Source organism: Dermacentor albipictus, chromosome 8 (assembly GCF_038994185.2).
Source record: "Dermacentor albipictus isolate Rhodes 1998 colony chromosome 8, USDA_Dalb.pri_finalv2, whole genome shotgun sequence".
NCBI classification, from domain to species: Eukaryota; Metazoa; Arthropoda; class Arachnida; order Ixodida; family Ixodidae; genus Dermacentor; species Dermacentor albipictus.
This window is the reverse complement of record NC_091828.1, coordinates 6,004,615-6,018,749: the sequence shown is the minus strand read 5'-3', so window position 1 is coordinate 6,018,749 and position 14,135 is coordinate 6,004,615. Positions and strand designations below refer to the sequence as shown.

The 14,135-nt window shown below is 47.8% G+C and overlaps 1 protein-coding gene across 1 annotated transcript in view; it reads right to left on the bottom strand.

Annotated features, from left to right (window-relative positions):
* Positions 1-14,135, bottom strand: part of LOC135910451 (inactive CLIP domain-containing serine protease A3-like) — a 122,007-nt gene that overhangs the window by 63,570 nt on the left and 44,302 nt on the right. Inside the window, exon 3 of the mRNA XM_065442488.2 lies at positions 13,325-13,477. Within this exon, the coding sequence (XP_065298560.1) occupies positions 13,325-13,477 (153 nt within the window). The remainder of the gene's footprint in view (positions 1-13,324; positions 13,478-14,135) is intronic.

Sequence of the window (14,135 nt, the reverse complement as noted above, 5' to 3'; positions counted from 1 at the left end):
GCGACATCTAGTGGAAGTGCTTTGCGTTCATGTACCGGACGCCCCCACAAAGCCGTGAGCCAAGCCAAAAACCAGTAAACAATGCTAACGTCGCCAAAGACCAGCGAGGTAGCCGCAGCCTGCAAAGACTGACCCCGGAGCACGGATATTTGGCTCAGACGACCATGAAGATCGTCGTCAAGTCAACAACAAAAATGGCAGCCTCAGCATCCTCCATCGCCCTTCAAGAATACAGGGGGCCACCTACCCTCCGTGGAGCTTCTTTGGACGATCCCGAAACTTGTCGCGAAACTTTCTAAAGAATCTGAGCTTTCAACATCTGGACATCTGAGGATAAGCTGCGCCGTGTGTACTTCTCCTTGGAAGATTCCGCCAGGACCTGGTTCGAGAATCTGGAGTCCACCCTTACAACGGGGGAGCTATTCTGAATTAATTTCCCGGGGGCCCTTACGAGCGTTGTCCGCAAAGAAAGGCCGAAGCTTTATTGCAAGCCTTTGTACAGCTGCCAAATGAGTATGTTGCCATCTTTACGGGAGAAATGAGCCGTCTATTTTGCCACCCAACCCCAAAATGCCAAAGGAGAAGAAAGTTCGCCTACTTATGTGCGGTGTGAAACAAAAACGTTTAGCCGCAATAATACAACACCCCCCGTAAACCGTCGAAGACTTTCTTCCCAAGGACATGCGCATCGAGAAAACGTTGGAAATGCGGAACCGGCAATTCAACCGCTGCCCGATCCTAGCAGACTACGTCGTAGCTAAGTCACTGGGAACCGAAAGCCTGCGCCAGACCATCATAGCGGTCGTGTGGAAGGAGCTTCAGAACTTGTTTCCTTCCTCACAACCTCAAGTGGCTTCGATCGCCGACGTCGAAATCGAGGAGACCCGACAGCCACTCGTACAGCTTCAATCGCCGAAGTCTAAGTCGGAAGCCATGACGTACGCTGCCGTAGCCTGCCGTCGCGTTCCCCCTCTGCGCATGCGCCAGGGCCCGGTAACGCCGCAGTTCCATCGCCCAACACCGCCAGCACGCCAGCCCGTCGCCAAGTGTAGCATTCCAAGAAAGACTGACCACTGTCCGCTCTACTGTCACTGCGGAAAAGCGGGCCACGTCTACCACCTACGCATATACCGCGACATGGACGCACAAGGGTTCGCCGTCAACGCACCACTTCCGCAGCTTGGTGAGCGGCCACGTGGCATGACCAACTACATGACTGCAACACAATGGAAAGCCCGACTACATTCGCGTTCGCCATAGTCAGGACGCTACATATCGCTGCAGTGCTGACCATGCATTGGCCCAGCCCGGGGCCGGTCAATAAGTCCCTATCCGGGAAGCTAAAACCAGGAAACGATGGAGGTGCGGTTGCTGTACGTTGAAATAATGAAGATACACCGCCTCCGGCAGCCATGTTTCAAACTCTTTGCCGATGACGCAGCAACGACACGCCGCCATTCCGATGAAGTGTGGAGGCAAAGAATACGCCCACGAAAGACGACCTGAAGAGGCCCCGTACCAGCCACAGCTCCACGTGACTCTACCGTGATCCGATGCCAAGACCCAACTGCAACAAGAGACAAGCTACGACCGACCTTGAGGTTCTTCTCGGTGGTTACAAGTCACCACGCTTGTAGGCTCTGGAGCCGACTACTCCGTCATTAATGGACCCTTCGCCGCCGAGTTGAAGAAATTTAAGCGTGTGGAAAAGCCCCGAAATCCGTAAAGCTGGAGGAAACCTCAAACGCCAACGGAATCTACATGGCAAGAATTGCAGTTCATGACTGCCATGACAACCCTGCCACGTTTGTTGTACTTCAACAGCGCTTGTGAGCTGTAATTTTCAGCATGGCCTTCCTGAACAAACACGGCGCGATCATCAACCTGAAGTTGAAGCCAGTTACACTGTCCACAGATCAAGCGATACCGGCGTAGAGACCTTCTAGTCGGTGTGCCTTGGGTGTACTTGAGGACCAAGTGAACATCTCGCCTCGCTCCAGCACTGTCATTTCGGTCGGCAGCGAAACACTTGCAGACCTAGAAGGCGTCATCCAGGGCCACCAATGCCTACTGCTCGACCGGGAAACTTGCGTCGCAAGAGCAATCGCTCGACTACACGAAGGGAAAGCGAAAGTGATGTTGACGAACTTCAGTCAGGAGCTCAAGCACATCAACAAGGGCACAACCATCGCACACATCGAAGAAATTCTGGAAAGCATCATTGCGTTTGTCCTCTCGGATTTTGCCGCATATACCCTGACGACCATAGTTCCCAAACCAGCCTCCGACATAAATCCAAATCTCCCCCTGAATCATCGTCATCATCATCATCATCAGCCTGGTTACGCCCTCTGCAGGGCGAAGGCCTCTCCCATACTTGTCCAACAACCCCGGTCATGTACTAATTGTGGCCATACGTCCCTACAAACTTCTTAATCTCATCCACCCACCTAACTTTTTGCCGCCCCCTGCTACGCTTCCCTTCCCTTGGGATCCAGTCCGTAACCCTTAATGACCATCGGTTATCTTCCCTCCTCATTACATGTCCTGCCCATGCCCATTTATTTTTCTTGATTTCAACTAAGATGTCATTAACTCGCGTTTGTTCCCTCAACCAATCTGCCCTTTTCTTATCCCTTAACGTTACACCTATCATTCTTCTTTCCATAGCTCGCTGCGTGGTCCTCAATTTGAGTAGAACTCTTTTCGTAAGCCTCCAGGTTTCTGCCCCATAGGTGAGTACTGGTAAGACACAGCTATTATGCACTTTTCTCTTGAGGGATAACGGCAACCTGCTGTTCATGATCTGAGAATGCCTGCCAAACGCACCCCAGCACATTCTTATTCTTCTGATTATTTCTGTCTCATGATCCGGATCCGCAGTCACTACTTGCCCTAAGTAGATGTATTCCCTTACGACTTCCAGTGCCTCGCTGCCTATTGTAAACTGCTGTTCTCTTCCGAGACTGTTAAACATTACTTTAGTTTTCTGCAGATTAACTTTTAGACCCACTCTTCTGCTTTGCCTCTCCAGGTCAGTGAGCATGCATTGCAGTTGGTCCCCTGAGTTACTAAGCAAGGTAATATCATCAGCGAATCGCAAGTTACTATGGTATTCTCCATTAACTCTTATGCCCAATTCTTCCCAATGCAGGTCTCTGAATACCTCCTGTAAAAACGCTTTGAATAGCATTGGAGAGATCGTATCCCCCTGCCTGAAGCCTTTCTTTATTGGGATTTCGTTGCTTGCTTTATGGAGGACTGCGGTGGCTGTGGAGCCGCTATAGATATCTTGCAGTATTTTTACATATGGCTCGTCTACACCCTGATTCCGTAATGCCTCCATGACAGCTGAGGTTTCGACAGAATCAAACGTTTCTTATAATCAATGAAAGCTATATATAACGGTTGGTTATATTCCGCACATTTTTCTATCACCTGGTTGCTAGTGTGAATATGATCTATTGTTGAGTAGCCTTTAGGGAATCCTGCCTGGCCCTTTGCTTGACAGAAGTCTAAGGTGTTTCTGATTCTATTTGCGATCACCTTAGTAAATAGTTTGTAGGCAACGGACACTAAGCTGATCGGTCTGTAATTTTTCAAGTCTTTGGCGTCTCCTTTCTTATGGATTAGAATTATGTTAGCGTTCTTCCAAGATTCCGGTACGCTCGAGGTCATGAGACATTGCGTATACAGGGTGGCCAGTGAATAATAAGCAACAACTCAGAAGTCTTCTCTGACGATGCCAACGCTACTTTTCGACGTCATCGAGGATTGGACAAAGATCAGTTGCAAAGATTCGCATAATACCAGAATAGTGAACTCAAACCAGTCTGTCAGAGCCCTTACGGAGTTTCTATGCTAGAACGTGAAGCTATAAGGCAACAAGTCGGCGAAATACTGCCGACGACTTTATGCAGCCGTCTAAAAGCACGTGGAAATCTCTTGTAGTTCTGGCAAAAAAAAAATGACGGAATCCTACGTTTCTGCGTCGATAATCGTCGACTGAACAAGATCAAGAACAAGGACGTATACCCCCTTCCACGGATAGGCGACGCATTTCATCGGCTCTGCTACGCTGAATAGTTCTCCTCCATGAGTCTCAAGATTGGCTCCTGGCAAATAGACGTCGATGAGAGAGATCGCAAAAGGACCGCCTTCATCAGGCTAGACGGCCTCCGTGTGCTCACCGTCATGCCATTAGGACTGCGCTCGGCGCCTGCAACGTTCCAGTGCGTGATGGGCACCATATTAACAGGACTGAAGCGGCAGACCTGTCTTGTTTAGTTGGATGGCGTTCTAGTCTAAGCTGAAAATTTGGACTATCACCTTAGATGGCTTACGACAGTACTACAGGCTTTCATGTCATCAGGGCTCACTTTGAAGCCGAGAAAGTGCCGCTTCGCTTAAGATGAGCTTCGGTTCCTGGGCAACGTCATCGAGAAATCTAGAGTCAGCCCCGATCCGAAGACGGCAGCTGCCACCGGAAAGTTGCAGCAACCCATAGAAAAGAAGACAGTGCGTGGATTCCTTGGTATGTGTACATACTATAGGGTTCGTCGGGAACTTTTCACGCATCGCTGAGCCGCTGATACATCTAACTAAATGTGATGTCGAGTTCAGATGAAAAACGCCGAAAGCTGACGCAATTCAAGAACTCAAAACGTATGCAGTAGCCACCAGTACTGGCGCACTTCGGCGAGGGAGGCCGATACAAAAATCCACATTGATGCCAGTAGCCTAGGCCTCGGTGCCGTCATCGGCCGGAGAAAAGAGTGACTTGAACGGGTGCTAGCTTACGCAAGCTGGTCGCTGTCAAAAGGAGAAAACAGTTCTACAATTTGGGCTACAGGAAAATTCCACGCTGGCCGATATGGCAGGCCGTTCGAAGCCTTCACCGACCAGCACTCGTTGTGTTGGCTAGCGAATTTAAGGCACCCTTCAGGACACCTGGCGTGGTGGAGCCTCATACTGCAAGAATATGGCGTCACTGTAATCTACAAGTCCGGACGAAAACAATCTGTTGCCGCCTGCTTGTCTCACGCTCCCCTGCACCCGCCGCCCCAAGATGACCATGAGGTCGCCTTTTTAGGTACGATAAGTGCATAAAACATTGCCAAGCATCAGTCAGCAGCGAGCATCAGCGAGCAGGAAGCTCAGACGCCTTGCTGAATACTTGCAAGGCGAGATCGACTTTGTCCCGAAGGCATTTAGGTGCGGATTGTCTTCCGTTTTCTTACGAAGTGACGTCATTGTGAAGAAGATTTCATCTCCACCCCGTGAGAACTAGTGCCCACAGCACTCGGGTCAGAAGTCGTCCACTTGTTGCACGATGATAAGAAAGCCAGGCACCTCAGGTTTTCACGTACGCTCACAGAATATCTAGAGCAACAGTATTGACCGCGCCTAACCGCCGTCATCACCCGTTACGTCAACACATGTCGAGACTGCCAGTAGCACAAAATACCACCGTCAAGGCCGGCGGGATTACTACCGCAGATAGAGGCGCCTTGCTAATTTCGGGATGGATTTGATGGGGCCCTTTCCTACGTAAAGATCCGGAAACCAGTGGATCATGGTGGCTACCGACTACCTAACTCGCCACGCCGAAACGAAAGTTCTACCTAGAGGTAGTGGGGCCGAAGTTGCTGTATTCTTCGTCCAGAGCATCTTCCTGCGACGTGGTGCTCCAGAAGTCCTCATCGCTGACAGGGGAACAGCCTTCACCGCAGAGCATACCCGAACCAATTTGTAATACAGCCAGACAAGCCACAGTAGGATAATGCCTACCACCAGTGAATGACCTTATGGAGCGGCTGAACAAGACGCTAGCAACAAGCCCGCAATATAGGTCGACGTCGAACGCAAGACGTGTGTTGCTGTCCTGCCATACATAACCTTTCTTTTCAACGCGGCAGTGCAAGAAACAGCGCAGATCACGCCGTTGAAGTTGGTTTATGGCAGGAAGCGTACCATGACTCTCGACGTGATGTTGCCACAAGTCACCGACCAAGAGAATCTCGTCACCGCCGCCTATCTCCACTGCGCCGAAGATGTGCGAGAGCTCGCCCGCCTTCTCATCAAGAACCAGCAGCGGACCGACAGCCGACACTAGTCTTCGACAATGCTACGGCGAGTACCAGCCCGGCGACCGTGTTTAAGGCCTCGATTCGGATACGCCGACGAAGGCTTAGCGAGAAACTGTTAAGACGCTATTTCTGACCTTGCAAGTTTATCCGACTTATTGGCGCACTGGGCTATGCAGTCGTGCCAGATGGCATTTCGCAATCACAGCGGCGCCACGTTCGACATGAAGTCATCCACCTGGTGCATCTTAAGACTTTCTACGCCCGCTTACGGGCTTAGAGAATTAGTTTTTTTATTTGGTTGTCTTTTTTTCTCTTTGTTATGGTTTTGTTTTCGCTTTCGTGTTTGTAGCATCAGGCCAACGTTTTTTTTTTTTCTTTTTTTAAGAGTTGTGTATTGAAGCGTGTATCCTTTATCGGCTGACCGCGTTTCACCGCCTAACAAAAGTTATCGTTCAGTGCACGACGCCTCTCCATGTATCGGAAGTTTTGGAATGCTATCGATGTTGTCTGTTGTCACTAAATCTTGCATAATCGGTTCGCATGTAAGTGCTACGCGAATTGTGTAGTTCTGTCAGGAATACGTGCCTGCACCAGTGATTACTCTGAAACCTTCGACGAGTGATGCATCAAAGTTAACACGCTTGACCCGCTGATCAGATTCCGGCAATCGCAGACTGTGTTCGCCGCTATCCTTGTGCTTTGAGTGCAGCCTGTTTTTATGGACACAGGCTAGCCCAGTAAATTTAACACACGTTTCGTCATTCTCAGCTTTGATACTTTGTTCTCACCGTTACTACTAGGGGACAATATTGTAATTCTTTTTACTAAGCTTCGCATGCCATATTATCTGCAATGACGTTCCCTGTAATTTCGTCATTACTTGGTAGCCATTGGAATATGATATCAAGGATAATACTCTTTGCTGTAGGTTAAGCATTTGTACTTCTTGTAATACTGCCCTGTTCTATTTTCGAAAGCTGGTTTCCTTTATGCGCAACAGCGAAGTTTGCGGATCATTCAGGATAAACCATCGAAATGTTCCTGAGGTCAACATACGAGGCGTAATGCAGAAAGCATATCACAAAGCTTTACCGTCATAGATGTTGTAAAGTGACGCTATCTAAAGGTTCTTCGCTCTGTATCAACGTTCTATAACGATGATGCAGAGCTCCCATTCTTACGCGAACCATGTGTGTAGAGTTGAATGCGATCCCTCTGTGTTGTGAAGAGGTGCAACAGCGTAAATATTTTATTACAATTACTAGCATGTCGCACTAACAAGTTAGACAGGAAATGGAAGTGACAATTTTCGGTCTGAAATTGGGAGTAGCCATGGTGGACTTGAAACATTTGTGGCCAATATTCATGAACGGGCAGATGATTCGGGCGCTATACTATTACGGAAACGGGACGCGTTTCGAAGATGAATGGCTTGACAAAGAGGTTGATTGGTACATTTACCTACCAAAAAAAAGTCTTGACATATTTTGTCAAATCTTAGCGTCCGAAAACGTGGCTGCTGATACACGGAAGTAACCAACGTGCTTGCAAATGCTCGAAGTACTCACCTATATATATGCCTGAGAGTACCTCGGGCGTTCGGCAGCCCTTGCAGATAGTAAATTAAGCGCTGATACAGGAAGTAGAGCTCTTTTTCTAGTAATTGCGCAGCGAGCACGCGTAAGAAAACTGACATTGTGTCGCTCCATCTGAATACTATAAAGCGACGAGGAACGTTGATAAGAGAAATTATTTTCTCTTCTTTTGCATTTACGTGCGGAGCCTATGACAGCCGCCTACCAAGAACGACTCCCAAAAACGTGCTGTGACAAAGCGTCAACGCCCAGAGAGCCACGTTTTAATTGAATCCTCTTGCAGGTATTTCCAGGTGAAAGTAGTAACAGCCATTGTTCTATTAGGTAGGATCATACTTACGCTATTAAGAACTCGTTGATAATCACTTGGGCTATCCTGTGGGTGTTGCTATATAATCTGAGCACCGGTATCAGAGAGAGAGAGAGAGAGAAAGGCAAAGGAAAGACAGGGACGTTAATCAGAGATTATCTCCAGTTGGCTACCCTGTACTTGGGGAGGGGCAAGGGGATGCGATAGATGAGAGAGAGAAGGACTGAAAAACAAGGAAAAAAACCTACACACGCACGTACACACGAACTGTTTCTGTGGGCACTGTCACGCAGCCCGCAAAGACGTTCCTAGTCTTACACAGTGTCACCGTACAATCCTACGTGACGCAGTGTACAGTCACAATCTGTCAAAACGACCCGCCTCTTTCAAGTACCGCAGCACCACCTTAATAGCGGATCGCGCTGATGTTCGCGTACGCCAGTTTCAAAGGATATTGTTTTCGATCATTGGGCGCTTGTGCAGTTTGCCTAGGGTGGCCGAGAGGGCTGCTCTTGGCGGGTTGAAACGAGAGCACTGACAAAGAAGGTGCTCAGTTGATTCGTTGCACCTCAAGAATCACAAAGTGGGCTGCTGGCCATTCCGATAAGAAAAGAGTACGCATTTGAAAATGCTACTCCAAGCCATAGATAGACTAGAAGGGTGCAGTCACGTCATGGAAGCTCGGGCGGAAGACGAAGCTGTAAATTAGGGTCTAGGGTATGATGGCGTGCATTTGTGAACTCAGATGAAGTCCGCTGAGCTAATGTCAGCCACGCGCAAGTGCAGAAAGTTTCTTCGCTGCGTCGGCTCTCGACAGAGGAATGGCAACGCAGTTGACCCTGTCATGGGCAGATCGGGCAGCTGCGTCTGCGCGATCATTGTCATGTATTCTACAGTGACTAGGCAGCCACTGATATATTATATCGTGTACTTCGTCAACTATGCGATGGTGGACTTCTCTGATCTCTGCGACGAGCTGATCATGTGATCCATGGCGCAGTGGTGAGAGTACACTCTGCAGGGCTGCCTTGGAATCACAGAACACTGACCATGCATGAGGTGGTTCCTCCTGAATGAAATAAAGAGCCGCACGCAGGGCTATCAGTTCAGCAGCTGTCGTTGATGCTACATATGATGATTTTAGCTGTATTTTGACGGATCTTGTTGGTATCACCATAGCGGCAGCTGAACTTGCAGATGTGCCTGAGCCATCGATTTAAACGTTTCCGCGGCCACTGTGCACCGCATGTAAAAGTTCTAATGTGGCTTGCTTCAGGGCAAACGATGGCATGTTGGCTTTCTTCATGATTCCTGGGATGGAGAGGTATTTCCGGTCTGTGCAGGCGTCATAAAGGGTGAGGATGGTCTTGTTGCAGGCACGCGGTTCGATGACAGTGAGGTACGATTGGCGACAATTATACGACTGAAAGCTGCGTGTGGCCTTTCTGCGGGTAGAGCGGCAAGATGGTGAGAAAGTAGTCGGGCAACGTGCCGAATATGCGCCCTGAGAACGTCGGTTGCCAAGTACGTTGATATTGGGTGATCTTGAGCTATGACAATCATTGTCGCTGTAGACGCACATCTTGGAAGATCAGGACACGTCCTTAGGTTTTGAGCTTGTAGTCCTTGGAGTACACGCAGGTTTGTCTTGCAGGTGTTACCAAGCACAGGAAGACTGTACCTTGCGAAACCGAGAAACAAGGTGCTATAAAGCTGCAGCATTGACCACACCGATGTGCCCCATGATTTCCACCGAGAAATTTGAGATGTATTATTGTCATTAGCCTCTTCTTTAGGTATGAAACTTCCGGGTTCCATGATAGGTCGCGGTCGATAATTACCCCTAAGACGCGGTATCAGATGCCCCTATGCATAAGGCACCTGCAGTGGAGGCAGCTGCAAGGCAGTAGACAGTATATGGGTCAATTCAGCAATTACACAGTTAAAAGGCAATGGATTGAGTACACTTCCATGCGGAATACCTTGCCTCCCTTGTGGTTCCTGACTTTTGCCATCAGCGTTATGTAAGTTTTTCTATTGCTGTGATTTCTGTGATTCAGCTAAGTGTTCCACCTGCTATGACTGATTCAGTTGATCCACAAAGCACCTCTACGTTGCACATTGTGTCAAGTGCTCGCTAAATGTCTAGAAACAGAGCAACGGTGTGATCCTACCACCGTTTCGTACATATGTGACAAGATCTAATATAGCATCCCTTGCACAACAGCGCCTGCAGAAGCCTGCCATGCTTTCAAGTACTGCTACGATGCATTCCGACTACCACTGCAATCTCGTATCTATCACCTTCTCCATTACCTTATACAGACAGCTCGTAAGACTCGCAAGTTCACTCCACAGATAGCGGAGATTTACAGTGTCGACGTAGGTGAGCCACCTTTACATGTGCCAAGATGTAGAAAAAGAATCTGCTGTCCAGGCATCTCTATGCATGTTCCATAAAATATTGGTGCTCACCGAACCAAAATTTTTCGAAGCAGCATAAGTAACTCTGCCCTGCGCTTCTACCGTCTTTTGATGACCAGATGCAAGTGTGGTCTTCCATTCATCCAGTGAAAATGGCTAATCTCATTCGGAATGTAGCCCCGCCTGCTGGAAGAGTTCACTTTTGTTTTGCCCTATCCACAAAATTTATGAATTCGTGTGTCTTCGATGGTTTACCAGGGCGTTTAATTACGTGCCTTGGTAAAGCACTGAATATTCCTGAATTCATAAAGCTGGCAAAACTCGTCTGCGATGCCTGTTTGAGACACCTTCCTGCATAAGCAGTGCAAAACGTGTCATACATTTTGTTCAGGTGTTAGAGTTGCTAGTGAAGTGCAGAATTCCTACCATTGCTTTCTGCCTCATTTTTGCAACTGCCGATGCGTGCGATCATGGGCTTTTTGATGTGTGTGTGAGTCAGTAGCCATCGAGAAGACCTGTGCATCGACCTGAGAGAAGACCTTTGACAAGATCTGTCGATGTTCTCTGAGCTCTTCGTCATATGGTTTAGGCTGCTGATATTCGTAATCTAGACCAGCATAGCTTGCAGGGATTTTGGCAAGATTTTTTCACAGCGGTTTACGTTGTTTTCGATAAGCCATAAAAGACTCTCTGCATCAGTGACCGTTTCAGCTTGGTTAGTGATGTGGTACAGGAAAGCCTGCCATTTTCTTATCTCTGCATTCTGCTAATGAGATGAAAAGCGGAGGTTAGGATGTCAATTTAGGATAGGATAGTGATTGTGTATTTATTTTAGTTTTCCACTGTCAATGTCATTCCCATTTGCTGATTTTGTTGGAAAGCTATTTGTGCTTCCCGTCTCGCTCACCTTTTGTTCAAGGCTTGTATATTATAAAAGGCGTATTTTTGTGCATGAAAACTAAAGTTTGAACACTCCTCAAAATATTTGCTTGCACCTCCCTCTAAACATAGAGTTCTTTCTTTCTTTTGCCGGAGAAACTTTCATTAAGCTCCGTTGTGCGCTGTCCACATGACGATGCCGAGGAACGAGTAATGACTTTCACACTTCATGGTGTTGTGCCATTACCACAAGCCCGGATTCCGAATCGGCACGATGCAGAATTTATCGTGCGAGCGCCCTTTGGACAAACGCAGGGCTGCGCCGAAAGACACAGCGCCCTAATTCTCCCTTGACAAGTCAAGATGCTGAGCCATGAGGCAGCGGTGTCCTGCGGAGAAGCATCGGCGAGCAACGTGTTCGAACGTGTCACCAAGCGCCAGACAGCCCGGCGCCACACCTGCTTTTGCCCGGAGATCACCGCGCGCGCGAACTTTGAACCGGGTGGCCAGCGCGGTCGCTGGTTTGACCTCTGGGACGACCGTCGAGTGCTGGCTTTGTATTGGGCCCTTTGAGTGACAATGGTTTCTCGGGGATTATAAGGCCGCGACGAGCCGCCTGGAAAACCGGATCCGCCGACCCACCGAAAGCAGAGTGCCGCTCTGGACTGGAGTGAGATGTTTTCGCCGGACGTCGCCGTGCGCGGACAGTCGCGTTTGCTGTGAGCTCTAGCCCCCAGTGCCGACCCGTTCATGTCCTGTATAATGACCTGTATATAGTTTATGAAGTCCCTTTTGTTGTTCTCGCCGATGCCTGACTCGGAGTCTTCGCTACCAATGCTCTGTCACGAAACGGGTGACGAGCGCTACGGGACCACCACAAAGTCGTTATAGTGGTGCAGCGGTGCAAAGTCGTAACAATGGCCACGAGTGCCATATGTCAGGTACTTTTTATTAAAAAGAAGAATTGGCTAGTCTTTATCGCTACTTGCTGTGATGCACATCTTCCTTAGGTGCACATCTTCCTGCGCCTTCTCTAGCCACCGCAGGTTACACGTGCGATAATGAACTTTCGCGTAGTTTCCGAAAAACGTTTAGCTGGGCATTGGTAATGAAAATGGCTCGAGATAATAGCGTATGCGCTGCTGTCATTTGTTTAGTTCACATGATAAACGCACAATAAATATGACATTATGCGCAGATGCTAGGGAGAGATGCGCTCGTCAATATCAGATGTTGAACAAAAGCGAACGCCAGCCAAGAAAAGAAGAATATGCGAAAAATTAAAAGACGTTCGTGGCTCCTAGATGGGCGCCGGAACACATTTCAATTTTTCAATTCTTCTTATCTGGGTCCGCATTCTCTATTTTGCATCATGCCTCTTCCCCGCCACAGTGTATTCCATTAAACCCTGGATTTCTTCCATTTAGGATGCAGGTAAGCTTAAAAATTAGCAATGTCCTGTCGAAATAACGCCTCTTTAGGGATAATGAGTAAGAGCTGAGCAGAGTCGTTAATATTACTTCGGTATTGTGAACTAAATGCGAATAATTAGAGTGGGGACCAATGTTCACTGACTAGAAGGTAGTGCAGTGATAGATAGTGATAGGCATCAGCGTAGAGCTCGTGAAACCGCTAGATATCTCAAGCAGGGTGGTTGTATAATACGGTGCACTTCAATTTAATCCCTTCTTACTACGCACAGACACCAACCTATTGACGCAGCTAGGTCGGTTTGAAGTGTTCTTTTATTTTTGCGCGTTTTCAATAAATAACGGTCAAAATTAGGAACTTCTACCCCAATGAAACTAGATGTAAATTTTCAGCATAGCTCCAGCTACGAAATCTACCGTAACAAGCTATCTTTAGTTTCATGGACGTCGTTTTCCAAATCATTAGGTAGAAAAAAAGAATGCATGCAAAAAGCAGGCTTAACGATGCATAAATTACTGAACACTGGCTTTGTTTAGATAAACAATGTGTTATGCTCTTTGCTCTTTACCAAAGCATCACATACATGCAAAACACACCTGCCACGGGAATTCCCCTTTCTGGGCGAGTGCATTCTGGGGTTCCGGCTGCGGAAACAGGTAGGAGTGGGTCTCCACCGTCTTCTCTGTGCGCACGATCAAGTGGAAGCAGCACACTTGCTCTGGGCCGCATTCGTTCTTTCTTGCACCCGCCTGCAAACGGTGACATCGCTGCTGCTACTATGCAGAACAGAGTGGACAGCTGGTTGAAATTCACATTCGTAATTCTTTCGAACAGGAATGCTGAAATTCTGAGAGAATTGCATACGCCAACAGCTGTAGCAAAGTAGCTTGGTGGGGGCCCAGGCAACTATTGCTTAGCATGTGGAGCACTGTTTTTAAAATCCGCTACATACTATAATGCTTTCATAAGGTTAACAGGTTCAACCAAGTAGCAACCGAGGCCTACAGAACAGAATGACGAAGCATAATATGTAATACAGGTACAAAGAAAAAAAAGTTGCTGCCAATTTGAGGAAATACGAATACACCGCAAACGGCAAGGTCCCGCAACAACATTTATTGCATAAACAGATTTCAGGTTTCAAAGCAACAGCCCAATCATTGTAGAATAATTAAATATCTTCTGAATGAAAAAAAAGCTATATGAAAAGAAAAACACGCCGGCCAAAACGCAAAACAAAAATGAATCACTTTCACCTCCATTTGAAGTTCGTGAGTGGTGATAGTGAAAAACAAGAAACAGAGACTGCGCTTAAAACAAGTCAGAAAATAAAGCCGAGATAGTCCTTAATTTACGGATCATTTTTAACAACAACGCAGGGGTTATGTACTCTCACCAAATTCCCCG